At 37.9% G+C, this 27,693-nt stretch overlaps 1 protein-coding gene across 6 annotated transcripts in view; it reads left to right on the forward strand.

Annotated features, from left to right (window-relative positions):
• The window catches only part of zfhx3 (zinc finger homeobox 3), a 315,185-nt gene that overhangs the window by 244,973 nt on the left and 42,519 nt on the right, over positions 1 to 27,693 (forward strand). For all 6 annotated transcript variants that reach the window (XM_015384203.1, XM_015384202.1, XM_015384204.1 and 3 more), the window contains one exon: positions 15,847 to 16,078. In XM_015384203.1, the coding sequence (XP_015239689.1) occupies positions 15,847 to 16,078 (232 nt within the window). The remainder of the gene's footprint in view (positions 1 to 15,846; positions 16,079 to 27,693) is intronic.

The raw sequence follows: 27,693 nt of genomic DNA on the forward strand, positions 1-27,693 counted from the left end.
ACTTTTTAAAAATATCTGATCATCAAATGCAATGCCTACCTGAAGGACAGTCAAGTTGCTTCACAAGGGGATTTTATTTCTGGCCATAGTTTGGTTGGCTCTTTCAAACAAAAAAAAATAATAAAAAAATCTAATTCCTCTGCCTGAAAAGGAATGTCTGATTTGCTTTGCTAGAACTTCATCCACTTTTTTGGAGTCCATCTGAAAAAAAACAAAAAAACCCAAAGACTTAATGGGCAAAAAAAAAAGGGAAGAATAATTTCAGTTCTCAGTGCTATTGCTAGAACTGAGGGTCAGTATAAGAATATTTTCCTACTTCACAGTTTAATAGCAATGCTGTTTATTAGAGTGATCTGGATCAGAGGTCATGGCAGAGGGGAGCAATTAAAGAATATGGATCCAGGAGCTCGGAACCTGATCCATTGTTTATGTGGTTTTGTAAGGAGAAAAAGGTAGGTGAGCTAAGGAAGAGCCAGAGGCTCTTTGCATTGAACATAGTGGAATTAGTTTAATGAACTTTATTATTGAGTAACTAATAGTAAGCTAGTTCCAAGCACAAATGATTACGTGTTGTCAAAAAACATTTCTACATGCACAGCTTTTTGTCTAAGCAGTATGCTCTTGTTCCGTCAATGATTATTTATGTTTTCCCATAAATGGAATTACTGATCAGTGATTTTTCCATCTAGAATTGTTTATCTTTTATTTATAGTAAATGTGTTACCTTTTTGTGTGTTTTGGTTTTGGTTGGTTCTCCCCTCTTTGGGGTCACACAATATCCAGAGATAAAGCAGATATGATGAATCTGGCCTGGGGCTTATGTGTCCGCGCTGCGTCTGCGGTGGCCTCATCATCAGCCACATAGGGGGAGGGAGGGGACTGAGGGAGGGGGAGAAACATAAACCAGACCAACCATTTACTTCATTCTGCTCATAAATATTTGTGTAACCAATTTATAAACAGCGGTGTAAGAAGAGAGATGAAAGGTAACTCCAGTTCCTATATCTAAAACCAGGGTTTTTCAGTTACTTGCACACAAAACCCATAACTACTAAGGCCAAAAGCTATTTGTTAAAGTGTGCACCAGCAAGAACTGAAGAAGAGGGCTGGAGTTGGAGCCACTTTTTCTGTCTGTTTATGGACCCAGTTCTCTTTTCTACAACTATAGGTCTAATTCAGAGCCAAACCATGCCATCCCTATACAGTAAACCTCTCATTTATGAAACAATTAATTGGTTTAAACTTCTATGCATTCACCACTAGTACAGTTTGACTTCACAAAGCACAATATTATTACTCTTTACAGGAGCATCCTTTATCAAAGTTTTCAGCCAAGAAATGGAAAGTGATGGAGAAGGGCAAAGACATTCAGAAGATCCCAAGAGATGAAAATGTTCCCTGGAAGGCTGCTTAAGAAACATAAGCTTCTCAAAACCAAAATAAATACTTCATGTCAGTACCCCCATTAACAGGTGGCCTGATATCACTATTATAATTTACTAACAGAAAAAAAAAAACATGCAGTCTCTTGATAGGCTGATCTGAGATTTGCTGCAGCAGAGCTGGAAAGGGAAGTTAAGCACAACATTATCAGCAGGAATTCTTAACGCTATCTGATGATATTAAAATATGTTTTATTTTTAGCGATCTGAGCTACAAATGACGAATAAAGCACAAAGGTGCAACTGTGAACTAAGTTCAGCACTGGATGTTGTCCTACGCAAATTTTGTGAGAAATCAAAATAAACACCAGTAAAATAGTTGACTGTGAGTTCATTTGTCGAGAGCTAATCCATTTCTTTAATCTTAAAGTTATAGGTTTTCCAGTGGTTTATTTTGAAATTAACAATTCAAAGGGGAAAACTAAGTCATTTGATTAAAACTTGGTGGTCGTGACAGATTCTGGTCTCCGCTAAGTCCACTTAACTGTTGATGAAATTGGTTTTACTTTTGGCCCAGCTCAAGTTTGTTAGGGTCTTAAGTTTGCACTGGTAGAACCCGAAAGAACTGGTAATAAATTAGCAATGGTACCAATTTAGTGCTTGAATTGGTTGGTGTACAAAATACCTTTAAAGAGGTCAGTCTTTATCTCCAACATTCTTACACATACCGTACATTTATGCCCCAAGAAAAATCGTATCCCAGTCAAATTTAGGTTTAAAGTAATTCACATTTAAACAACATTTTTATTCTATTAGTTTTGAATTTGCCTAGTAAGAAAAGCCTCTTGATTGTAACAGATAATCTGTGAGAGAAGCATGGCAAGAGGTTTTCCAACCTGGAAGATAAATTTACAGAACTCTGATGGAAACATGCAAAACACTGGTTTCAATTATAGGGGAAGTTTGATTGGTTGGTCTGCAAGCTTAAAAAAACAACAACTATGTGTTACTTTTGAAGGTGTCATTTCACTAACCTTACACTTCATGAACTTGATGTCCCCTTAGTTGGGTTTTAAATGCCTTAAGCATTACTTCACCTTTAACATAACAGATAATGCAGCGATTTTGTTCATTGATTGTATATGTGTTGATGCAAGAAAACAGCCAATCAGAGGCAGTGAGAAAATCCAAGGATCCTATAAGGAGGGAAAAAAAGCAAAGGATGTGGCTTTCTCCATATTTCAGGTATTAACATAGAGGAAACATATGTACCTTTCATAACTTTACATTTGCAAATGTGGGGAGACAGAATGCCCCATCTTCCTCGTCCCAAAATTGCATGCTCATAAACATTCTGTTTTTTCTAAATATACAGCTTCAACATTTTGTTTATACGTTATGCAAATACGAGGCAGCAAAAACCTTCTGCTTTGCTTAGCTAATTAAAAACTTTAAAGGGAGGCCAATGCAAAAGATGGCCATGGAGAAAGTGTATGTTACTACTTTAGGATAGATAACATGTTATGAGATTGAAGGAGGTATTATTCAGCAGTCCCCAATCTGTTCATGAAAATATTTAGCTTTGTGTTTACACAATATTTTTATTTTGTGCATTTCTTCATGCATTTTTTTTTTTTACTGTGCGGTTTGCCGGGATAGTAGATAATCTGAATGTGCTGTTTAAGTTATGGCTTTCTTCACCAGAACTTTATCTGCCTATTTACTAGCTGTCGATATTTACAACCTCTTTTCTCTGCACCATCTCTTTAGTAGTATATTCCGATTTGTACGTAGGCATTGTCGCAGGGCATTAGACTGCAGAAAGTTTTCCTCCATGATGTGTCTGAGCTTCTGTGCAGGGAGTTCAAAGTCCTGCTGAACATCAGAGGGCTGATGTTGAGTGAGGCTGACTAGCTGCAGCCTGTGGTCTGGGAAGGGTTACTGAATTATTACTGATGGTTTCAGGGGTAACTGTCCGACCACATGACCGGGGAATATTAATCATTTATTTGATTGTCCGCATGTGCTGATTAATCAAATCGAGTTGGATCTAGAGGATTAACTACCTTATTATTACCCCTATAAAAAAAGATAAGAGGTAAGACTATAAAATATATTATTCCATTTATCATTTATTTTTAGATCCCTGCTGATGATGGAGAATTAAAAACTGAGGCAAAATTAGGCAGAACAGCAACACGAGGAAACTGCTCATGGACGTTTGATGTAAAAAGTTAAAATTTCCCGCTGCAGGGTTTAGTATTTCTGAAAATTGGGAAAAGAGGCATGGCTTATTACTTGAAAAATGGCACAGAAAAAAAAGGTTATGCAGCTGGGAGGGAGATGCTGGAGAGAAAAAGGGGGCGGAGAGATATGAGGAACAGGAAGTTGATGGGAAAGTGATAGCTGTCTCCACCTGGAGTACAGCCTAAGCTGTGTGATAGGAGGGGAGGCAAAGCAAAGGAAAGCAGGGAGCTTCTGCTGCTGACTCCTTTCCTGCACTCTGGTTTGGGTAAGTTTGGCTCTCACACCACCTATAACTACTTAAACTTGTCCAACAAAGACACTTTTTCCTGTTTATCCCACTCACTATCTGTGCAGTATATAAATTCTCAGTCTGCCAAGAGTTTAATGTGTTATGTCATGTGGTAATGCCTTTGATTCCAACATGCCTCCGTTTGTAAATACAAGAGGCACTCAAAAGGCTGTGGTTTCTTTACAAGCATGGCGCCCCCGGCACTTTGGTTGGGAATGCATTGAGAGAGGAAAGGATTGAAAGAGTGAGGGAGGGAGCGAGAGGTAGTTGGAAACTGTATACACTTCCCGTTGCTCCTCTGCCAACCCCTCTCCCGGCTGCCACTGGTTGTGCAGGCAGGCGCTGAGCGAGAAATGTGAGAAGGAGGAGTATGTCCTCTCTCCTGACTAAACACGACACCCTAATTATGCAATTTTCAGCAGGTTTTACCTTTAACACTTTCCTCCCGGGGTTCAGATTAGTGCTCACCATGCTTGATTTACTGCACAATTACTGAACAAGAGTTCTACCTAATCAATAAACAGGAAGGGGAAAAGTGGTAATCTTTGAAGTATAGTTTAAGATTTTTTGCACGATTGACCCGAGTATAAGGTGTTGAAGCTGAGAGGAAACTTGGCCGCAATGCCAGGCTGTCTGTCTATTCTACCAGATATGTACCTTTCAATTACACCACTGAATGTCAAATGTCTTATGACATTTACACCTTAGTGGGTGCTTTAAAACAGTATTACCACAGTTTATTCACATTAACAGGTTGTAGTTTTAAGTCATAAACAAAGCAATACATTTTTACTGTGATTGTGTCTGTGTTTAAATGGTACGCTGTATTTATGTGTTAATTTTTCTTCAAAGTTGGGATTTCTGAGCTGGATGTTTGAAAACGAGCAAAGTGGGAATGTCAGCTGTTATGGATGCTGACTAAGTAATATGGGAGCCTTACATACAGTCTTACAAATGGCAGTAAAAGTTATGTTTATTTGCTCTTCAGAAAATTAATTTGCCGTTACATTTTAGACACATTAATATTACTGTGAAATCCTTTTTGAGTAGCATGTTCTTACGATGTTTGGAGGTAAGAGCAGGTAGTTATTCACTGAGGTGTGTGTGTGTGTGTCCTTTCAGCTGCTTTCTTATTCAGAGGGCGCCACAGCAAATCATTATTACTCATTTAAAACTTGGCAAAGTTTTCATGATGGATGCCCTTTCTGCTGCAATTGTGATCCAAACCCAGGTCTCCTGTATGGTAGTTAAATACTTCAAACTACTACGACATGCCGACTCTCAGATACTTATTGGGGTTGGTCATTATTTATACTGTTTCCCACAAATACTTCTAAAAATAGCTCAAAAAATACTCCGCTTTCTGTTTCTTTTTTGAGATAAAGCAATGTCTTCAGAAACTTTGTTCCCAATTACCTTGCAAATAGTACTTATGTTATACTTTGGAAAAAGACAACCCTTATGATTGCCCAATGTATGTTAAAATGCTGAAAATGTTGAAAAGACTGCCAACACTATTGTTTTGACTTGTTATGCTCTACATATTGTGTCCTGGAAGCCAGTAGAGTGACTTCTATGATGACACTTGCTAATGGTGAGTTATTTTAAGAACTGTTCATCAACACTATCTGGCGCTTAAAAAGCTTTGGCCAGTCTGGCCAAAGCAATATGGCTCTTCCAATTAGCCTTGTTTATGTTCGATTTTTAGTTATGACGACTATATCTTAGCAGCAATTATACAGCACTGGGAATGATGAGGGTTTAGGTTATTGATGCCTTATTGATCTTTCTGATCAATAAGAGGTTTCGTATCTTTTTTGTATATAAAGTGATTTTTTTTCCCACTAATGAATGGGCCAGGCAGTGATTCTATAAAGATATGTGTTCACAAGGCAATGTGTATTACATAAAGAGCTGGGTATGCTCATATAAAGAGGATCGGCACTACAGAGAATGCCATTTTTCAACACAGGTTAAACACTTCCTCTACTAGAATAAGTTTATTCTATATGCTTTTAGCAATCAGATAACATGTTTTATGCTGGCCTAGGTTTGGATCTTTCTAGTTTGTGGATAAAATAAGATGAAAGGATCATGAAGTGCAGTGCAGAATGAAGTGAAATACTCTTAGTTTGCAGCTTTTTAGTTGAAAGTAACAAGGGGTTAACATTTGAAAGGGTGGGTGTTTGCTTTCTGATCTGCTTGAAGAACCCTTAACAGCAACATTTTGCTCCTGCACCATGCTTTTCATACCACACACAGTAGCCCACATATCCACCTACTCTGTATATTCACCTCCACTCAACCCCGCTCATTAATTTTCATTTTGAGAAGAAGACCTCTCAAAGGGCACATTGCTCCTTTTGTCAGTGTAGTGCTGCTAATAAAGATAGCTGCATAAGTCTGGGTTAAATATTGACACTAGCTGAGCACATCATCACTGTTTTTAATTAGCCGGTGTCTCTAGTAAGGCTGTGTGAGGGCAGTGCACGAAAAACGAAACATTTCCCCCTCACAAAATTTCACACCCACCCTCCTTTCCCCAAAACATATTTCTATGAATTTTACATAAGAAAGGATACGGGATAGTCAGAAAACATACAGTGTTACAGCTATCACAGCTTTATTGCATAGCCTGAAGCTGCAACCAATTATGTGTTAATGAAATATTTACACTACCAAACTGAGAACGCCAGGGGTGAGAGCAAGATAATACAAGCCTGAGGAGACTGGATTCTGTGTCTTCTCTCTCCTGTTTTGTCAGTCTGAAAGGTAGAACAGGAGATTTGCTAATGACAAAAGGCTCTGAGGAAGAATGTAGGGCAGCTGAAGGTTTTTTTAGTCTCGACTGCTGTGGCAGCATTTGAGACTGAGAACACAATAGGTCTAAAGTAGGAGTTATGTGTCTGTAATAGTTATTTACTGGACGTCCTCATCAGGCATGTCCAGTTTCATTGGCCAGTAGCTCTTACATGATGACATGGGATGTGGATCTGCATTCACTGCAGTGGGATGCATGTTTAGGTAAAGATGCTCTAAATTAATATTCTAAAGACTGAATTGATCATTGCAAGTGGAGTTTACTTGTATCTCCATCCCACAACTCCCCATGTCCCTTTCTATTCCTTAACCCCGAAATCCAACATCCTTCAATAACCGCCCCACTCCGCTCCGCTCCGTTCCAGACCGCCTGCACAAAGCAAAGCCTACAGCCTCTGCGGTTCCTCCGGTCTTGCTCCGCTCAGACTTCCTTGGAGCTCGAGGACAGCATGCGCGATAAAATTTAATTTATAGGAGAAAAACATGCGGTGATGAATGCTTAATTTAAAATAACATAATTAAAACTCACCATCAGAATGAATCACACATTTCCGCCCAAATCTTTTCTTTTCGTGTGGATCTTTGTAATAGGAATAATTAGGATCATACAAAATTGGTTTGTTCTTTACTTCCAATGCGCTCCTGGAAGTTGTTTTGACTGGATTTGATGAAACTTTTAAGCCTCTCAGTATAAAATAAATATTTTGATTGAGTTGAGAAATTTTCCTCCTGGTATGTTGAAAAAACAATAGTTTGCATCAAATAATTTAATTAAAAGGTATTAGTTTTTGCAAAAATGTAAGAATTATGCTCAAGTTTGTAGTTACCGATCTGTTGTTACCATATTTTAATTTGACAAACCGGATCTTCTCTATGTTCTTTTTCCTGTTTGGTATGATTGCAATTATGGATCTTGACCTGGCTGGTTTTGCCCTTAAGAAAGTTTAGTGGTTTGTCTATTTTTTGAGTCTCACCTAGTCAAGATATATGGATCATGGCAAAAAGAAAAATGTCTTGGATATAATTGGCTAAGAATATTACTCTAAGGTCTTAGAGATTAGAAAAGGAAGAGCTCCGCTCTGGTCCTATCCACTGAAAGGAGTCAGTTGATATGGTCTGTGCGCAGCTTTTGTGGTTTTTCCCTCCAAGCACCAAAAGGAAGAGATTCAAAGACAGGCCCAGAACCTGCTGTAGAGACTATAAATCCCTTTTAGCTTGTAGATGTCTAATAATTTAGCTAAATTAGTTGGAGACCTAAGCTGGGAATTGGGATCTAAAAGGATAAGTTTATCTCATTATCACTTGGCTGTGCTGGGCACATAACTATTTTGTACAAAATCAATGATTGTTTTGTCTTGGCTTTTGGTTTTGTTTTGTTTTTTTCACCTCATTTGGTTTCCAGGTGGTACTTTGTTGCTACATGTGTCATGAAATGCTTGCAACAGTTGTTTTGGTACCCTATTACCCTGCTTACCTCACCTACAGGTAATCCTATTGTACTGCAGTTTTGGGGAGCCCCTCCCAGCATGCATTTCATAAAAGCTCCAGGAGGTTAAGCTGTTAATTAGCCACTGAAAGCAGAGACCAGCAGCTTTGTTTCACTCGCCTTCTTCTTTCAAAACTTGCATCATTTCCTGCCTGTTTTGGTGTCCTTTCTGTGTGTCACAAAAGCTCATTAAAAAGAGAGAAATGTGTTTATTCAGCTATGATTAAAAGTGTGCATTATGTATGTAGAGCCATGCTTATCCAAATGTTCTTAATAAGAGAGACCCTGGGCGCCAGTGTGGGGCTCCTGTGGGCATAGACCCAGGCTCGTTATCACTACACAGTGCATTGATCTCTCAACCGCCTGCTTGCTTATCCTCCCTCTCCTCAGCCTTTCAAAAACAGCGAGCCACACATGAATTATGTGGACACATTGATCAGCTGATTGAGAGCTATTGTTTAGAGCCCTGGGTCATTATTGAAGGAGGGATTACCCAACCCCTGTTTTGTGCGTGCATGTTACAGAGTGTATTACTCATCTCCTTGTCACAGCACACGCTCCCTTTGGCTCACCTTAGATTTGCAATGGCTGCACAAACGTTTGCACACACTTGGGCACGAGGAGCACATATGCGACAGCCTACACAATCAACATGGCCCAAATGACTGGCTTCATTGATTGCCTTCCATCTGCAATTATGTTCCTATTGTTTACTTTCTAGCATCTTACTTATTTAAATGGAATTCAATAATTATTGCTTTATTTAATGTACAAGTTAGTAAGAGTGGTGGGTGTGGAGAGCCAATTACTCTATAGTCTTTAAGTGTATCCATGACCACCCCTTTTGAAACAGGACTGTTTTGTCTTAATTGCTTAGTAATTCTCTACTAGGGCACCCATAGTTATCAATTTTCACTTTTCTAACTTTCCTGAAGACAAAGAGATCCGTTCGGTTTCTGTATCCTTTCCAAGAGGCAACTATGCAGGCTTTTTTTTTTTTTCCACCGGTAGTGATGGATCATTTCTACAATAAAGGAAGCCACATAGCACATTATGGGCTTTGAGACACAGGGACAGGATGCCGTAGAGGGGTGGCTGGGATTAAAGAGCAAAGGGAACGAAAAGACACAAGAGGGGATGAGGTTCAGGAAGCGGTAGGTATGCAGTTTGCGCCTGGAATACATAGTCCCCTAAAGCCACAAGCTAACTTTTAGGCATGTTATAACTCGCTCTGCCTAATTCAAAGCAGCCATCACACTTGGCACCCAGTGGGGGCCTCTGTGGTTTAAGCTGTTGTTCATGCTGCTAGCAGACAGAGCATCACCAGCCAAAACTGCAAGCACTTACCGCTCCCAGTCACTGCTTTCCTAAATAAACGGCTTGTGATCCAGGGGAATCCCAGTGTACAAATTTATGATGACCAAGATTACAACATGTCCCTTTGCTTGAAAAACTAATTTGTTCATTGAACAGTGTTATCTCAAAAAGTTATCTTTAATTTAGTTCTAATCAGATCATCTAAGTCTAGATGTAATTTCTACTTATAACTTTTGAACATTGTATGACTGGCTGACTAACATTAATGGTATTTTCTTTGGTTAAACTACTCTCAACACTGTTTCTGTATGTGGCAACGCTTGTTACTCAGTGAATCACCATTTTTTTTTTGTTCTTGCTGTTGTGAGGTTTTCACCAAAACAGGAAATGTTACCTTATCTTTACTCAATGAGAAAAACAAATATGTCATAGTTTCTAAATATTACTGTGACCTCACTGGGGTTGAATAACAGAAGGTGCTATATGACTTATTCCTACAGGAAGCAACAACCTAGGATTTCAGTGATATAAGATTTCCATACCTGTCCAGTTACACTGTTTTGCATGGCTTCAGGTGTGAATTGTTGCCTTCTAAACCATGTATGCCTCTGATAAAGTGCATGCATGCACGTACACACACTCACACAGTCAGAGGAGAGCTTTTAGTGGAGAGAATCAGGGAGACAATTACAAAGCAATATCCAAGCAGATACTCGCTGCCTCTCACAGGGAATTTGGCAGCTCTCTTGGAATTGATAGCTATTTAGCTCACAGATAGTAATCTGTTTTAATGCATTAATTTTGTATTAACAGCACTGCCAAATTTAATGGTGGAAATTAGGCTATGATCATAATGGCATGTGACTGTATTTGTGTGTTTGCTTGTCTGTGTGAGAACAATTTTGATGCTCTTTTTATCTATACTTTTGCTTGGGTTTGTTGCATTTGTGAGCTATATTACCGGCTCCTTTGGGAGCCATTCTTTGAAATTACCGGCTTTCTTTCTCCCTTCCACCCTTCCAGTAATACCCCCTTAATCTTGTATTAGCTGGACTCTCCCGGCAACCACACTATTCTGTGTTAAAGGTGCACTTTTACTTTGCATTTAAGTGGATGGAAATGCAGATGTATGCCGTGCCCTGGGTGGGTGTTGTAACTGATATAGGCATGTGTATGCCCACTCAGAGGGCAAGGTGCAGCATAGAGTTGTGAGAGAGAGGATGGGGTTGTGCCCACACCGCCCCTGTCCCTCTTTACCTGAAAAAGCACAGAGCACTTCTTCAGCCTCCACAACGAGAGGTGAGGCCCTTCATCAGGGAGAGAGGTTTAAAACGGCATGATTGCAATTCCAGAACACAAAAATACAAAAAGCTGGGAATCAAACCTTTTAGCACTATTACAAATACGGTAGGTTGCAAAAATGTTTACACTCCTTTAGCTTTACAACTTACATTTATTTTTACATTAGAAGTTGAAACGTCAGTGTGTTAACTTGGAGTTTAGTTGATAAACACAACATAGCTCATAATTCTGAAGTGAAAGAGAAGGAATGCATGGTTGTTAACATTTTAAAATGAAAGTTGGTAGAGTTAAAAAAACACAACATACAAACAAGCATCTGAATAATTAGGCTTGCACTTATTTAGTTTACTTTGGTCCTTATAACCTCTGTTAAAACTAACTAAACTTCATGCACAAGTAACCTAAATGTAACTTTATCTCAGTAAGAAAATATCATTTTTACAACTGCCTCAAAGGTTGGTATGTAAAAATGAATCAACAAATGGCATTATGAGAATTAAACAGGACTAGTCAGAAATCTAAAGTTGTGAAGAAGTCCAAAGCATGATTAGGTTAGAAATCATTATCACAAGCATTGTTTAATCTTTCCCCTGAAAATAGAAGAAATATATACTCAATGCAGACCTACCAAGATTGGTTATCTGCTTATGGAAAGAGTTAACCAGAGAAGCAGACAAGAGGCTAGGTTTTCCGTAAGAACTGGAGTGTATCAAAGCTCTGGTGTAATAAAGCTGCTCATGCAAGAGCAATAACCAGTACACTTCACAGAGTTGGTTTAAATTTTGCTTTAATCTATGTAGGTAACAGAGTGGAAGAATGTGCTTTAATTTAATATGAAAAACAATTGACTTTTGACCCACATGCAGAATGCTCTATGTGGAGGAAAACCAAAACCACACATTGCCACTGAGATGTACTATCCCATGAAACATGTTAGTGGCAGCATCCTGCTAGAGTATGAGGATGCTGTCCTTCAGCAGAGAAAGCCAAATGGTCAGATTTGATGAGATAATGAACAGAATGAAATACAGGCTATAAAGCCTATACAACAAGTGGAACAAAATATATATGCAATTGAGACTTACACTGTATACACCCAATCTGAATGAGTGCTTTGCAAATAAAATGGAGAATAATTTTTTACTACTGAATGTGCAAAGATGGAAGAAGCAAACCACAATACTGTAGATCTAAACTTGTAATTTCAAACAAGGTACTCCTGCAGAGTATTAATGCAGAGGCTGAATACGAATGCATGCCATGCTTTTCTTATATATACCCAGAAATAATCATGAAAATCATGAACATTGTCCAATTTATTTAACTTTGCAATTCACATAAAATGCAATTCACATAAAATCTCAGTTAATATATTGAATATGTTGTTAACCAAAGATTAAGAAATACACTTTTGTAATAATTTAAGCATAATTAAAAAAATGTTAGGAATATTTTAATTTTGTCTATCTGAAATTTGTCCCTTTGGATTTGAATAAATTACATTTAGCTTAAAATAATCATTACTTATCAACTCTTTGTGAAGTTTTGTCTTTTATTAAACCACACATAAAGGATGGGTACGCTCTTAAGGTGTCTCACTTTTTTTGCATTACAGTCAGTCCTACATTAAAATGTTTCAGCCAGACTCAGTATATACATTTTGTAAATTCCCAAAGTTAAGTGCCACTGAAATTATAGCAACCAAGGCAATCAATGAATCCAACCCAACCACCCATCCTCACCCACCACCACCCCTACTCTTCCTTTGCTCCACCCCCCACCCCCCTCCATTGGGGCCTTAATAGGGAATTTGGAGACCCCAGAGTCAGGCAAGACCTTCAAGACCAACATGACTTTTTCATTAAGCTGCCAAATTCCTCCTCTCAAGTTGGAGGTGATTTATCAACCAGGGACTTCATTGCAGGTTCATAGGAAAAAGACACAAGTCCTGCCTCATGCATTATTATGTTTCACATTGAAAGTATAAATGTCTGAGTGAAACCTGGAGCTGACTTAAGAGAATATCCAATATATATTTGTTCTTTTAGACATGATCTCAGGAATCACGCTTGGATAATTCAAGGAATCCTCTCAAAATCAGAGAGTAATGATCAGAGGGCTGCAGGTTGTATTTCTGCCACTCTTCTATGCAATGCACAATTCTGCCCAAGTTGTAAAAAGACGAAATGAGCAGCAACCACCTTGCTCTTCATTTGGCAGGATCCTCTTGTTTCGCTGACGCTGAAATGCCGCAGACTGCTCCAGGTCACGGCCGTCGCTGAGATAGTGAAAGTGTTGGTTTACAGGTGTAATCATTTGAGATAGTAGACAGAGCTACAAGTACCAGGGCAAGCTGCTTTTGGCCCCACTGAGACCATCTTCCAGACCAGTCAGTTTTATAGTGAATTATGGTCCCTTGTGGGGCAGGCGGTCCCTAGTTCACTCCTATTTAAACCTTGTGCTTTTTATAGGGAACTATAAAACTCCCAGGATTTTTTTTTCCATCCTCATGTGACTGGCTTTGAAGTTAGAGTCAGGTGCTGTCATTTTTTTTTTTAACTTGTCTTCTCATAGATTTTTGGAGCCTTAAGTCATTTACGGCAGCAGCCGTTTTTAATTCAAGACATCTGCTGTGACTAAAAGCAATTTGACTGATTTGCTGTCATCTATAACTGAATCTGTCTTAAATTTCCTTCTGCCTTAGTTCTGATGCAATATTTGTGTAGAGAGGAAAAGAAGGAGAAAGAGGAGGGTCCCCACAGTATCCAGCAACACCTATTCATGACATCATGGATGACTTAAAACGAGGCGAGAAAGGAGAGCACGCAGAGCCTTATACAATCACCTAATAACTCTATTACACCGAGCTGTGGGGCTCACAAAGAAAAAAAAATCTCCTATTCCTTTTCCTGGAAGCGCTGTCTTAATGCACATTTTAGGTTTAGAAGAGAGAAATATGAAACCAAAGAGAATGAAACACAATAGCTCAGAAAACCCCATGGCAATATTACAATATTGCCAGAAAATTAAACATTAGGAGAAAGGGACAAGAGCATTTTTGGGAGGCATAATATTGTTATGACTTTTTTGAAAACCAGGCTGTCAACACCTGAATTTAAGGTAATGCACTTAAATGTGTGATATTTCCATTACTTTTATGTCTTATAGCCAGAAGAGGTCTCAGCTCAGAACAGGATAGTTAATTTTTTTCTTCATAAGTAGAAACGTATTTTGGCCAAGCAAGTAAACGTTTAAGGCAAATAATGTAAAAGGATTATATTCTTTAGGTGTTAAAAAAGAAACACCTAGAAGTCCGCTTGAAGCATTCATTTAATTATTGTGCATTAAGCTGCTTTTGAAGCAGGGTTGGTGTTCTTCTGTTCTTTTCACCTTTTTATCTTGTTTTAAACTGAGCCAAATTTTGTCTAAGTGAAGACGCTAATATTCAAGTGTTTTATCATTATTTAGGCAACAATAAGCATCTTATTGTTGATAAGTTTATAAACATAGTGCACAGTTTGTGCCTGTATCCAAAAAACACAGATTCTGTAGGATCACATCTCACCTTACAGTGCCTCAGTATTGGATAATATACATATATATACAAATTGGAATTTCTTATGAATGATATTAGTGAACATGTCTAAGTGTTTATGTTTTATGAAGATTGTTACAGAAAAGCTCCTAAGGATAACACGCAGCACGAAGGAGGCAATGATAGCAATTTGGAGATCTGCTTAGCCAGAATTGGGACTCAGTACTCCAACAGAAATACTGATAAAGCTTATTAAATGTTCCTAAACTTTTTCAGAGATACATATGATAACACTGTTTAATGATGAATAAAGATATTTATTCCCGCATTTATCTTAAGAAAAAATGAAATAACATCCAGCTTTGAGGTTTTGAAATAATCCCAAAGGATTAGAACATTTTGAAGTTAACAAAGCTATTTGTTTTCCTCTTAAGACATGCTTAACACTTTGAACACTGAAACCAAGAAAATTACAGGGAACAGAGAGAAGCCTTGGGGTTGACATTGATTGTAGACCTAGAAATTCACAGCAAGACATCTCAGGTTCATCTGAGTGTGTCCAGTGATTGGCGTGACACATACTAAGTGAGGGACTTTTATTGTATACATGCATTAGTGTGATACTTTAGGATAATGGTCAATATCTCCGCTGCTCACACCAGGTCCAGCCATATTATGTTGGCCTTGCATCATTGATTGAGTCATGCAGGAGGTAATTAGATTGGATCTCGGCGGTGTGACGAGTGGTTGTGGTGGCATGGTGTCACTATGGGGTGTTACGCGTGTTATGACTTAACAGAGGGACAGGCTGAAGGCTGGACAGGGCATGCTGTTAACTGTCAGGGTCAATACTGATGCTGATTTCCTGTTTTCAAGAGATTGTCCTCCTGTTGGGGAATGTTCTGTTTTCCCTCAGATTACACTCAGTCCCTCCTCCTGCCTCACCACAGGCTGGGTTTGCCTGTGCTCCTCTGTGAGAGTGAGAATTTAACTCACTATGATCAATATTTAGTATCCCATGCGTGAAACAGGCAGATGTTTGGAGTTTCCTTTTTCAGAGACGGGAAGCTTCTGTTGAGTGAAGGGGATCAATGCTTCCTTCCGACTGTGAGGCTGCGCACCCACGGCTTCTGAAGGATGGCTGATTCTATTCCTGCTCACCCTTGGGCCCCTTGAGATTTGGCGTGCCTCCCTAGCTTCTCCTGTCCTGTTAGCCCACGATACAGACACTCACTCAGACAAGTGTGCAGTCCAAACAGTTGTCTTGAAGTGAAAGAGGTCTGGATGTTAAACAACAGGGCTGTGATTGGGAATTGATTTGTTCATTTGCCAGCTGTGTAAGTGAAAGTGAGTCGGTGGTGCCTGGCCAGCTATCTGCCATACACAATAACTTCTTTCTTCTCTCTTTTTCCCATCTCTCTCTTTCTCTCTTTCACTTCGTCATCCTGCTATTTTTTTCCTCCCTCAGCACCTGCAGCAGCACGAAAACGCTGTGGAGGGTGATGCCTGCTACTACCATTGCGTTCTGTGCAACTACTCGACCAAGGCCAAGCTCAACCTCATCCAACATGTGCGCTCCATGAAGCACCAACGCAGCGAGAGCCTCAGGAAGCTACAGCGCTTGCAGAAGGGCCTGCCGGAGGAGGAGGAGGACCTCAGCTCTATCTTTACCATCCGCAAATGCCCTTCTTCAGATACAGGTCAGGACAAGAACCTTTCGCTTCTTATAAATGAATGAGTCTATGTTTTACTTTTTATGCAGCTTTACACATAGATTTTTCTTCGGTGCCTCAGTTGAGAAGCTGCGCTTTTGAACACTAAATACGCTTTTATTCTAACTAAACCAAAGGACAAAAAAAAAAAAAAAAAAAAAAAAACAACTAATAACTAATTGGGTTTTAGCCGCAAACGTGATTCACAACAAACTACTGTATGTCTGCAAGGGCACAACTGTATGTTAATGGAAGCTGTCATTTTTTAGCCATTAGAAAAACATTAGGATGAAGCATTATGTATGAAGAAGGAGGGGCTAAACAACAGCATCAGCTTTCTAAACAAGTACACCAAAAAACAGACACTACCCCAACTGTGGATTAGATGAAACAAAGTGCCTCCACTGTCCATTTATTATGGACTGATTAGGAGGAGTGAGCTGTGGTCAATTAACACGCTTTCTTAGTAGAGATTTGGTTTTCTAATCACTTTAACTTCTGTGTCTTGACAAAGGGCCTCTATTGTGTGTCCCTCCAAGAAGGAACCATTTACTTCCCTCGCACACATACTCGCTGTCTGTGTTATGTGGGTGAAGAAAAAAAAAAGGGCCAGCCTGTGAAGACGCTTTGTTCCAAGGAGGCAGGGATAATGAAGCCAGCAGCCGGGAAATTGCGCAAAAGGCAGTCACAGATCTGAAGCAAATCATTAGAGAACATATTTAGCTGAGCAATTAGGGACAATTAAGCTTTCTGCTCAGTGCACTCCAAATATGTTAATGACTACAGTACAGTGGACAGGCGAACATGCAAAGGCAAGAGGAAGGGCCTTTAAGGTTAAAACAGATTGGGGTGGGGGAGGGGTTATGTTTTGTGTTTAGGATAAGAGAGTTAGATAAAGAGTTTTTGCTGTTAGCAAATTGTTTTAAGTCAACGATATGGCGTCTAGTTTTCTATTTACTTTCATGTTTCTTAGGCCATGTCTTTATCTAAACTAGAGCTTCAAACATTGAGTCAGGCAGTGTGCTTTACACATGTACAAATCCTTACAGCCCTGAAGAACCTTATCAAGTTACCAAAATACCCCCTATTTAAAATAGACCAGACACCTCACAGGGTCTTTTCTAACCCAGGTGTTTATAATTTAGTTTGATGATGTTCCATTGTTAGTGAGAGCAATTTAATTTAGCATTTTTGAAAGAAATTTCCAAAGTGAAGTTTTTCAGAAAGCATTCACAAAAGCTTAAACGTTTAGTTTTCTTTTGAGAAATAGTCACATTGAAGCATTCTTTGTGGACTAACTGTTTAGCTTTTTAAATAAGACTTGGTCTGTTGTGTACAAGATCAGAGGCTATACCAAGCATTTGTTAATAGTGATCATTTTCAGCAACAGTTGATTTACACAAAGTGAAAAAAAATAAGCCCTTTCATCAAATTACCGTCGTACGATGTTATTAAATAATTTTGCGTTTGTAATATCAACATCTTCAGCATTAACTGTATTTAGCATTTTCCTTAGTAACAAGGCAAGTAGACTTTGGTAAATTGCATTTTCTTCAGATGAAATTAGTTCCTTTTCTGTATATTCTTTAAGTACACAATAAATAGATTTTATTCAAAGAAATATAATTTACCAAAAATAATTTGTAGTTTAATGTTTGATGCATGTAGACACTGGATTGGTTCATTTGAAATATATTTTAAAGAAATATCTTAAGTAACATAGTTGGGGTGTGTTATATTCATTTTTTTTTCAAAATGCGGATTATATACATGGTCATTAAATGGCCAAATATTTTTTACTATTGTCAGTTATTTCTGTTTGTTTTACACAGACTATAGAAATAATTATCCTTGTTAAATTACAACAGTTGTGCCAAAAAAGTAAAAAAGTAAAAAAACAATCCACTTGACTTTGTTTTCCAAGTTTGAAGATTTTTCGCTTCCCATCCAGGAAGCTTTCAATTCAAATTCACAGCCGTGGGTTTGCTTGAAAATACAATCCTTTAATCTCCCATTACTTTTACACTTTGGTGTTTTAGCCTATCAGCTATGGCGGATGCATTTGGACTAGTTTGAGAGTTTTACTCAGACATTTTCAGTCATCTTGATAGTTCATGTATCCATTGAATGTGATGTGGGAAACATTTCTCACTGCTGGCTTATGTTTTATGTTTGTATGCTGCCTTTCTTTTCAAATATTATAAACACATGTTGCAGAGATTAATCATTCACTTTCTTAACACCTAGCATCTTTTAAACAGAAACCAGGATTCTGAATAAATCATTCTTTGACATAATGAAATACTCTTTGCATATCATGGTGTCTCATTAGAATGCTTCATGTGTGGATAGCAGGGAGTTGAAGCCTCTACTGACCATAGTCTAAATAGAGCAAGGACAACATTTATTATTTTCATTCATATTTAATTTGTTTTTCTCTTAAAATACATGTAAAAAATTGTATTTTTATTGTTTAAATGCATTTTAGACTACAGAGTTGGTGTTTAGGAATGTTAATCTGTGGCTCCTACCTCCATTTGTCTTCTTTAACCCTTTATCTGAGTGAAAACAAAGGAGGTTTCCAAGGGACATCAGCCCCACACAGCTGCCATGAGCACAGAGGTCACTGAGGGAACCCTTGCCTTTACTTACCCTAGAACACAGCACAGAGTTTGCTTCAATAAGCACCTCAGCATTAACATAAATTCAGTAAAGATGGTGACCTGCAGGAGCTTCTATGGTATGATGGACACTTTACTTGAGATAAAAGCTGATTCTGGAGTGAGCAAAATGTGTGTCAAAATGCTGCAAATTCAGGCAACCAGTGCTAGCTGTTAGTGTAGGTTTGTTGACTTTCTATTCTATTGTCATATTAAAGAATGAAAATGGATGCAAGACAAGATTGGGAAAAAATGTTTGGGTGGCTCATATGTGAGGACTAGTGGCACACTCATGCCTATGATGACTCTTTTTCATTTGAATGATACTCACCAGGGCACATTGCTCTGTGAAACATCTGGCTCTCTTAGCACTTCATTGATTGCCTTTATTTTTTGAGCAAAGAACAGAATAAGAACATGACTCTAAAAAGGGAGAAGTGGTGCGAAGAGTGAAATCTTGGTTTGCTTTTTACTATAAAAAGCATTCAAGGGGACAAAAGCTGGGGTGCAAAGAGTTTTGATTATGGTAAAATATAAGGTTTTATCTGGTGTGTGTGGACATGTGCATTTTTATACATGTGTATGAAGGAGGCAAAGATGGAGAACAAACATGGCTGACACTGAGGATTAGCTCCTGCTGTAAATCTGCCTCAGTCACAGATGGCAGGCCCTTGATCGCTGGGCTGTGACGGCTTGCCTCTCCTCACAGAAGGAAATCCCTGTCTGTGAGCTGTTGAAGCTGGGAGGAAGACCGGGGCTAAGGCCACCTGGGAAGCCACCAGTCATTGTCTCTTGCCTGAGTTAATGTAAAAACTTGAATATCTTATTGTGGAGGAATTTTCTTGGAGGTGCTAGATTTGCTTTTGTTTCCCTACTATGGTATGACTGCTTATACCTCTAGTTTAGGTCAGCATCCCTGGTCCTCATTACTTTAAGAACCTATTTACAATATTGAGATAAAAGGATGTCTGCATGCATAATCTAATTTTACTTTAATGAAATTAAGGACAAAAGTCTTTTTTTCCCAAATGTAATTACTTTAAGAATGTTGTTGCTTTGCTGAAAAACTTAATGTGTAACGCCTATTTCCAAGAAGACTGCATACATCTTCTAACAAGCAATTTTCATAACAAATGAATAATTCGACCATTAAATGATTGTAAGAAATGGAAAATTAAAAAAACCCGCCCATATACAGGTTTTAATGATGGAATTTTCCCTCTTTTTTCACTGTTTAAAACGGTAAGAAAATGTTTTAAACCCCTAAAAAAATATTCAAATATATAGGGAAAATTTACATAAACAAGAAAATAGAGCTATCCTTTCAAATCTGATATGTGTGTTATGCTTTTGTTTTTATTATCTCTGTCTCATTGTTTTTGCATTACATAAAAGACGTAATTTTTTTGCCCAGCTTAGATTCAATCTTCATGACCTCTAGCTTTGGTACAGCACAGCTGTGAAATCCAGGTAAAATCAAAGGCGAGCCAGGCCACGCTTAGATGGCATGCATGGTCCAGAGTCTGTGCTTTTGCTCCCCACAGGCAAAGCTGACACAGAGGGCAGCCATTTCTGGAATGTCCATCTTTATTCATGCTTCTTAAAATGCAAAGTAAACCTTTCCAGAAACAGGATATTGTAGCCCCCAACCACCAGACCCTTTCTCAATGCCACATTATGGGAAATCTGAAAGTATGTTGTATGGAGATATACTTCTGCAATGCGCTTTTAATAAAGACTGTTATTGCCCCACTGATGCTGAGTGGATATGAGGATGAAGGCTGTGTAGACCTGGATGAGCAGAGCCCCAGAGGGCCCACAACTCACCCAGACCTCTGTCAGTCGCCTGCCTCCTAATCCTTGTCCAAAGGGCATCAAGGCAGCAAAGGAAATTGTTTGCTTTCTGTGAAACGTGCCAGGAAATTCATAAATACATTACTTTTCATTCGGGGAATATTACAGAAGACTGGACATTTATTAAAAAGTCAAAATGATGGCTTTATAGATTTTCCAGTGAAGGATTTTAGCATTAATGTGACCCCTTTGCTAAAATTAACAGAAGGAAGACTCTTTCCTTCTCTTTCGCTGGCTTGTTATAAAATCTTCTTTCTACCCCTCTGTTATGTCAAATTGACCCAAAAGCCACTACTCTATTCTAGGATACCCAGCACATAATATTGTCTGGTGTCCAGATTATTATTACCACTTCTGACTGACATACTGTTCTGAAAAGAGAGACTATTTTCATCCCTGGGTTTAAACATGGGTAAAGTTGCACTGTCTGACACATGTCATTTTGAGGACAACAAAAGATCAGCAATGCAGCGAATGTAGAAAGACACAATCAGAATATTTGTGAACCAATGTAGAGAAATGGATCTGTTTAGCAGCTTAACATGCAAAGACCTCCCTATTGTGCTGTGCACTTTTTCTTGGCTGCATGTGTTTTCATTGTGAGTTATGTCATGTGGGTGTTATGTATGAACTACATGTCAGACTGCAAACCCTCATACCTATAAATGAGACACACACCTTGGTGTCCACACTGGAATTTAGCTCATGTATGGCTGCTAGAGGCTCTCCCTGTCATCAAGACCATTTTCAGAGGAGGCCAAAAGTACATTATAATATTGGTTTCCCACTCCCTTGTCATTACTGCATGCTCTTTGAAAACTGATCCAAAAGATAGACAGTCCATCAGGAAACTGTCATCTCATTTGTTCTTACAAAATGTGTTAACGAGTTCTATTTTTGGAGGCCAGAGGCTTTTCTGCTGGATATTAGAACAGAGGTGGCGATCATTGGTGTGAGATGCTGGATTGAATGATTCGGAGGAGCTCACAGGGAGGGGAAGGGGGTAATGCAGTAGCCTTGCTGCCCCTCTTGTCAGTCACTAAGAGTGACCACAGCCTCCACAGGGTCTGTCAGTCAGGGTCAAGGCAGAAAGTCTGTGGTTACAGACAGACAGCGAGGGGGGAGGAGGGAATAGATTAGGTGCCAGACACATAATGGCTGTGATGGGTTTAATTATAGCAGCGGTCATGTCTCTGTCACAGGTAGATGAAATGAAGAAGAAACGCATTTCCACCCTCAATATGAAAGTTAGGTTTTTATGTATGCATTATTTTTTTTATTCCATAATGCCATATGTACTTTTAATTGTTACTTTGTAAAGCCTATATATGACCACTCATTTCTTAATCCTTAGCACAAAAACAGTCTTGAGAAATATTCTGAATCATTGTTCTTCAAGTTTTCTGAAAATCATTTTTAACTTCCTTCCTTCCTTTTCTTTTTCCCTGACATGACTGTATATTATGCACTGTGTTATAAAAGCACAAAAAAGTAGAGTTGTGAAAGTGTGTCCCAAGAACATATTTATGGATTACATAGTGTCTGATAGTTATGAATAAATTAAAACCAATTGTATGTAAGGCTGGACAATATATTGCAAATATATCGTCATCGGAACATTAGCATGTTGTATATTTACGTAGCAAAGGATTGCTTGGAGCACAGTAATTATTCATTAAAGCGTGGCAAGTGTTATGAAAATATATTTTACATGACAACCTTATGTTTAGCCTGTTGGACAAAGTTTCCTGGCAGCAGATGCTCAAATCCAAACTCAAATAACATACACTGAAAGCAGGTTAAAAGGGATACAATGAAATACACAGATGAGAACAAAAGAAAATAAGAAAATAGGCATACTGTATATCCCAGCTGAGGTTTTCAGCATAATTTTTACCTACAATGCCGTTGCAAAATTCTCTAATGTCATGTGTCCCTCCATTTGAGCAGTATCAACTTTACACTTATATCTGCTTTTGCCCAGACCTTTGCAAGAACATGGTTTTGCAGAAGTATTTACACTGCCTCTTTTTTTTTTTTTTTTGGCTCTCAATAGAACCAGTGACTTCTGTCTATTATATAGGAATTTTCAGTGATTTCTTAATAGGCCACAACTTGCATTGCTTGAAAACCACAGATGGTTTAAATCCAGTCAACAAATCACCAAACTCTGATATCTGTATAGAGACTAAACATTTTTTTTAAAAGTCGCCTTTGTATACACATTTTGTTTCTCTCTAAGCATGTAATAATATTCAAGAATTTATAATGTTTCTGGTGTTGCTTTTATTCTATTACATTTTTTTGCTTCCCACTGTATTGATTTGTTCCACATAGATGTTTTTTCCCCGTTCGAATGCTACTATTAGTACTATAGCACGCTTTTGAAAATACTATCTTTATTTCCAAATATGCTCACATGTGCAGAGTCTCCTTCGTCTTTTATTGTGCTTAACATGCAAGTGAGTTTTGCAAGCGACTGTCCAACTGAGTTACAATCCTGCTAAATATAGACACACAACTATACTCGCTGTCTGTTTTAGGTTTAATACATCACTTTACAGGTTGCAAGGACTTACATTTGCACTCTTTGCTAGTTTTACTGATCAGCTTATGTTCTTTATATTCATTAAAACAAACAAAGTAAAGAGAATGAGTCTTCTATTTTACTCCTGTCACAGACAACATTAGATTTGAACCGGGTCAGTAAATCAGCTTTGCCTGTGCTAACAAGTTTCTACATGTTTTTATACAAGCAAACCTTTCAGATCAGAACCACACTGTTTGCATCTTTGTTAAAAATAAAATACATTTGGTCTTATCTTAAAGAAGCCTCGTTGTCCATATGCATCCTCATCCATATATTTATATATTGCTAAACTTTTAATATAACTACTTATGTTTCTCATGCTGTTTCAGAAATTATTTCCTTCTTGCCTCTTAACTCCTCCTGCCATAGTTGTTTCTCTGCAGCTACACTACAGTTAAATAGAGGTTGTGAATTATCTGATTTATGCTCTCTTTGCCCAGTGTGGCAGTTCATTTGGATGGCCATAACCCTGCTATTGTGCTAAACTAATTTCATTTTCTGATAAACTCATTGCTCTGTGAGATGTTCCCAGCTTGGGATGTTGTCTTATATACTAATCCTTGTTCTCCAACAACAGCAACAAACCTTTGAGTCTTTTAAGGAAAAGCTGTATAGGGTGAATTCAAATCATGATTTATGTGTAAAAGAAAAAAGATTGAAAACTATGTACCCTTAACTTTTATTTTACAGCTATGCAGTACTTCCACTGAAAAACTTTAACATCTTTCTTTTTATTATAGGCAAATTGTATATTTTTCAAAGTTGCCATAGCTCATTTGAAATCACCTGATTGGAGCTAAAATACAATTTTTTGTCATACTGTGCCGCCTACATTGATATTCAAATCTGACTAAAGAAAAACTATATAAGGTAGGCTTTTATTAATAATAATCTTTCAAAGATCTAATTTAAGTTACGATCCGTGCTTATCCATCTGTGGTAATTGTCAAAAATGTAGCTGCATTGTTATGCCTTAGTGATCCTAAATAATAAATGTTGCACTCTAGAAAGAAAATTAGAAATTGTTCATACTGGAAAATATGATCGCTTATGTTAACGCTAAAGCACCAATACGCCCTTCTTGTTTACTCTTGTATAGTAGTTGTAATATTTCATTTTTTAAAGGTTTCCTACATAATCCTTACTTGAATTCTCCCCTAAGGCTTGCATTATCACTGAACATCCAAACCCTTCTCTGTGATATTGATTGTAGTGCAAGTGTATGCCAGGTAATGTAGGAATTACAACCAATAAATTGTTATATACTCGGATTGCTTCATTTGTTACAGTGTTTTGGTATTGGGTGTAACAATGCTGCTCAATGTCAAAATGAAGCGGCTCCGTTTGACCATAGGCAAAATAAGGGTGGAAAAAGGGGGGGAGGGGGGAGTTTGCAAACTATTGAGTCTAGGCAGAAAAAAAGTTTTATTTAGCCATTTTTAATAAGGCTGTTTTTGGCCCCTAGAGATAGCTGGTGGATCAAAGGGCGTGATCTGTGCTGCTTGTGGTCCAGCTGAGATGATCAGCTTTGCTGACAGAAAAACAAAACCAGAAAGAGAAGGATGCCCTATCTGGCCCCCATCTCCAAAGGCTCCATTAGAATAAAGCCAGATGAAACAAAGACTGACTAACCGCGCACATGTTATAAGTGATTATCTGCTGTTTTATAGATAGACACAAGTAGAGAACTGAGCATGAATAGTGTTTGTGTTAATGTGTAGTTTTATGTTTTGGTAGTTACATTCAAAGAAAACATCATTACGGTCCGAAAAACATTTAAACAGGAATCACACAGACACAGACACACATTCATGTTTCCGATGCATTAGCAAAGAGTCCCCTCCAGTGCCTCAAACACATCAACTAAAAGCAGGCAGGCAGATGGCAGCAATGAGAGAAGTGCAGAAATAATTCAATAGTGAACCTCTCTAACCTTTACCTGTGGGCGTGAGCACCAGTCATTGATTCATGCAGTGCTTGACAGCACACTACACACCACCTGAGGAGGGTGAGAGGAGGATGGATGAAGAGAAATGGATGAGTTTGGTGAAAAACACAAAAAGGATAGTGTGAGTGGGAGGACAGCTGTACAGTGTGTTGGTGTTGTGACATTAGGGGGAACTTTCCACTGATGGATACTGGAAATTATTCTGGATTTGACTAGTTGCCTCCAAAATCCCACTGTCCAGCTCTCCCATCAGCTGGATGTTGGCAGCGAACGAAGATCTTTACACCAGGATTGTTGTGGTAGTGACGCCACAGGAGGATGCCACTGATCACACATCAGGCTTTCAGATGACTGCTTTTGGATTGAAGACATAGGGGCCTAAAAAAATCCTCATTAGTAGTACACATTGCAGATACTGTACATATTAATAATTTTATAACAGCAATAAGATATCTTAAGATAAGATAATTCAATACAAAATGTGTGTTTGTTTTTTTAGATCAATCTTTTGGACTTAACATGTAATTCTCGGTGTTACTTGATCCATAAATCTCAAAGTTGAGTGTCTTTCTCTGTCTGTTTTTTATTCGCTGTTCTGTTCTTTTGAAAACAGCTCAGCTTAGAAAAGAAATGAATGAATAAGAATGAATGAGATTTAAAGTGTACACTTGAAGTTCCAAAGGGGCTTGAGTGCATTAACAAAGAATTAAACTGATCATATATTAAGATTTCTCATTAAAATTATTTTTTTTTTAGCATCCACTCTTTGAAGCACTTTTAAAAATAACCTTGTTTTAATGTAGACCTGCAAATTAAGAAATGCCATGCGTGGATTAGTCCTTCTTCTTTGATCGCCTCTCAGATCGTATTTATATAAGAAGTGAAATAGCAAATTGAGCAAAATAAATTTTTTTGAAGTTAAAAAATTATTTGTTTCTGTTTAGCTCCCTGGCAAAATGTTATAATTTTTAGAGAAAAAGTTATTCATTGTTGAATTTCTTGTTGACATACACATTGCTTTCCATGGGTCTCTGCATATTTAGGTATTTGAAACAGTAAGTCAAATTGAACCACAATCTAAAAAGCAACAACATTTTCATGCTTGTCGCCCAGTAAGCATGGCGGAGCAAAGTGGATCTGACCATTATGCTGAGGAGGCCTTTTTTTTATTAGTACGGTATGTGCTTTTTACAGCAAGTTTTTTTTTTTTTTTTATATATATATATACATTATATTAAAGTTATTTGGTGGTTCAGTAATTATTTTAAATAGCAGGATAATGGTTTGTCTGGAAAATGTATATTTTCAAAATATAAAACAAAAAAAAAACGTTAAGCTTTATTTTAATTTTATAGATAGTATTGTATAATGGGCTGTAAGCATGCATTATGATGTTTGTTGAAAACATATATAAAAATCCAAATTCTTCGTCAGTTTCTTGTTGAAATATTTGCAAACCTCTACAAAAACTTAAATGTTTTAACACCTTCTTTAGAATTTTTATATATTAAAATCTATTAGTTAGTGCATAATGACCTCATAATAGTTATTTAGTTATGCATTTGTGGAAAGGAATTATTTTTCAGGGACAAGGATTTTGTAGATGTCCTAAATAAGCTTTGTTGCATATAGAAATCATAAAAAGATCTGCAATGTGATAGAAAATACGAAAGATACTTGTTTTTAGTAGGTATATTTTTGTCAAAACTGTCAATTGAATGGGGGTTTCTAGGGAAATACCTGCCTGTCATGCATATGGTGAATATTTCAAGCACTTGGAAAAGTTATGATGTTGCACATATTTGTGTGTGAAATGTAAAGCAGAGAACACTGTCGCTGTGTCTGAGTGCATGTCACAAGTCGTTGTCAGTCTAACCGATGAGCCTTCGCTCTGAGGCTTTACTCGATTTAAGGTGATACAGGGGCCAGGAAGGCAGCCAGAAATAGGAAAAATGGTCCGGTTTTTTGTCATGTTAAACTGGCCAAAGGAATCTAATTAGATGGGGAAGAGTGAATGGCAATGGAATCTTTGTTTAAGGGCTCTATGCAGTCACTTTTTAAGGCTATTGTTCATTCACCACAATAGCATTAGTTTGTGCTCTTGTTCTGGGATCTTCTTTTTTTCTGACTCTGCAGTCAGCTCCTGTCCGTTCCACTTTGTCTCGCTTCACCTCCATGCTCTAGTACACAAATGGGTGGGGCTGTAAAATGTACCTCCCTGTCCCTCCACTCTATCATAGCTAAGCCTGTACCTCCAACTCTTCCATCACCATCATGTGAATTTATCATCAGGTATTGTTCATTCTGTCTTAATTTACTTTCTCTTCTACTGTAAAAGGTAAATAGTGAGGCAAACAATTTTCACATCTTTCTTAAGATTTAGATGATTGGTTGGATAGTTTTAAGAGTAAGCTTTTAAGGCATGTAAAATCTGTAATATATTAAAAGACGTTTTTTTTTATTTTTATTTTTTTATTGCTATTACTCAAAATCCCTACCCAATAATTCAATAATACTCCAAATGGGGCTACTGAAACTGACTCTAAATGTG

The sequence above is a fragment of the Cyprinodon variegatus genome, unplaced genomic scaffold (genome assembly GCF_000732505.1).
Source record: "Cyprinodon variegatus isolate N-32 unplaced genomic scaffold, C_variegatus-1.0 Scaffold307, whole genome shotgun sequence".
NCBI classification, from domain to species: domain Eukaryota; kingdom Metazoa; phylum Chordata; class Actinopteri; order Cyprinodontiformes; family Cyprinodontidae; genus Cyprinodon; species Cyprinodon variegatus.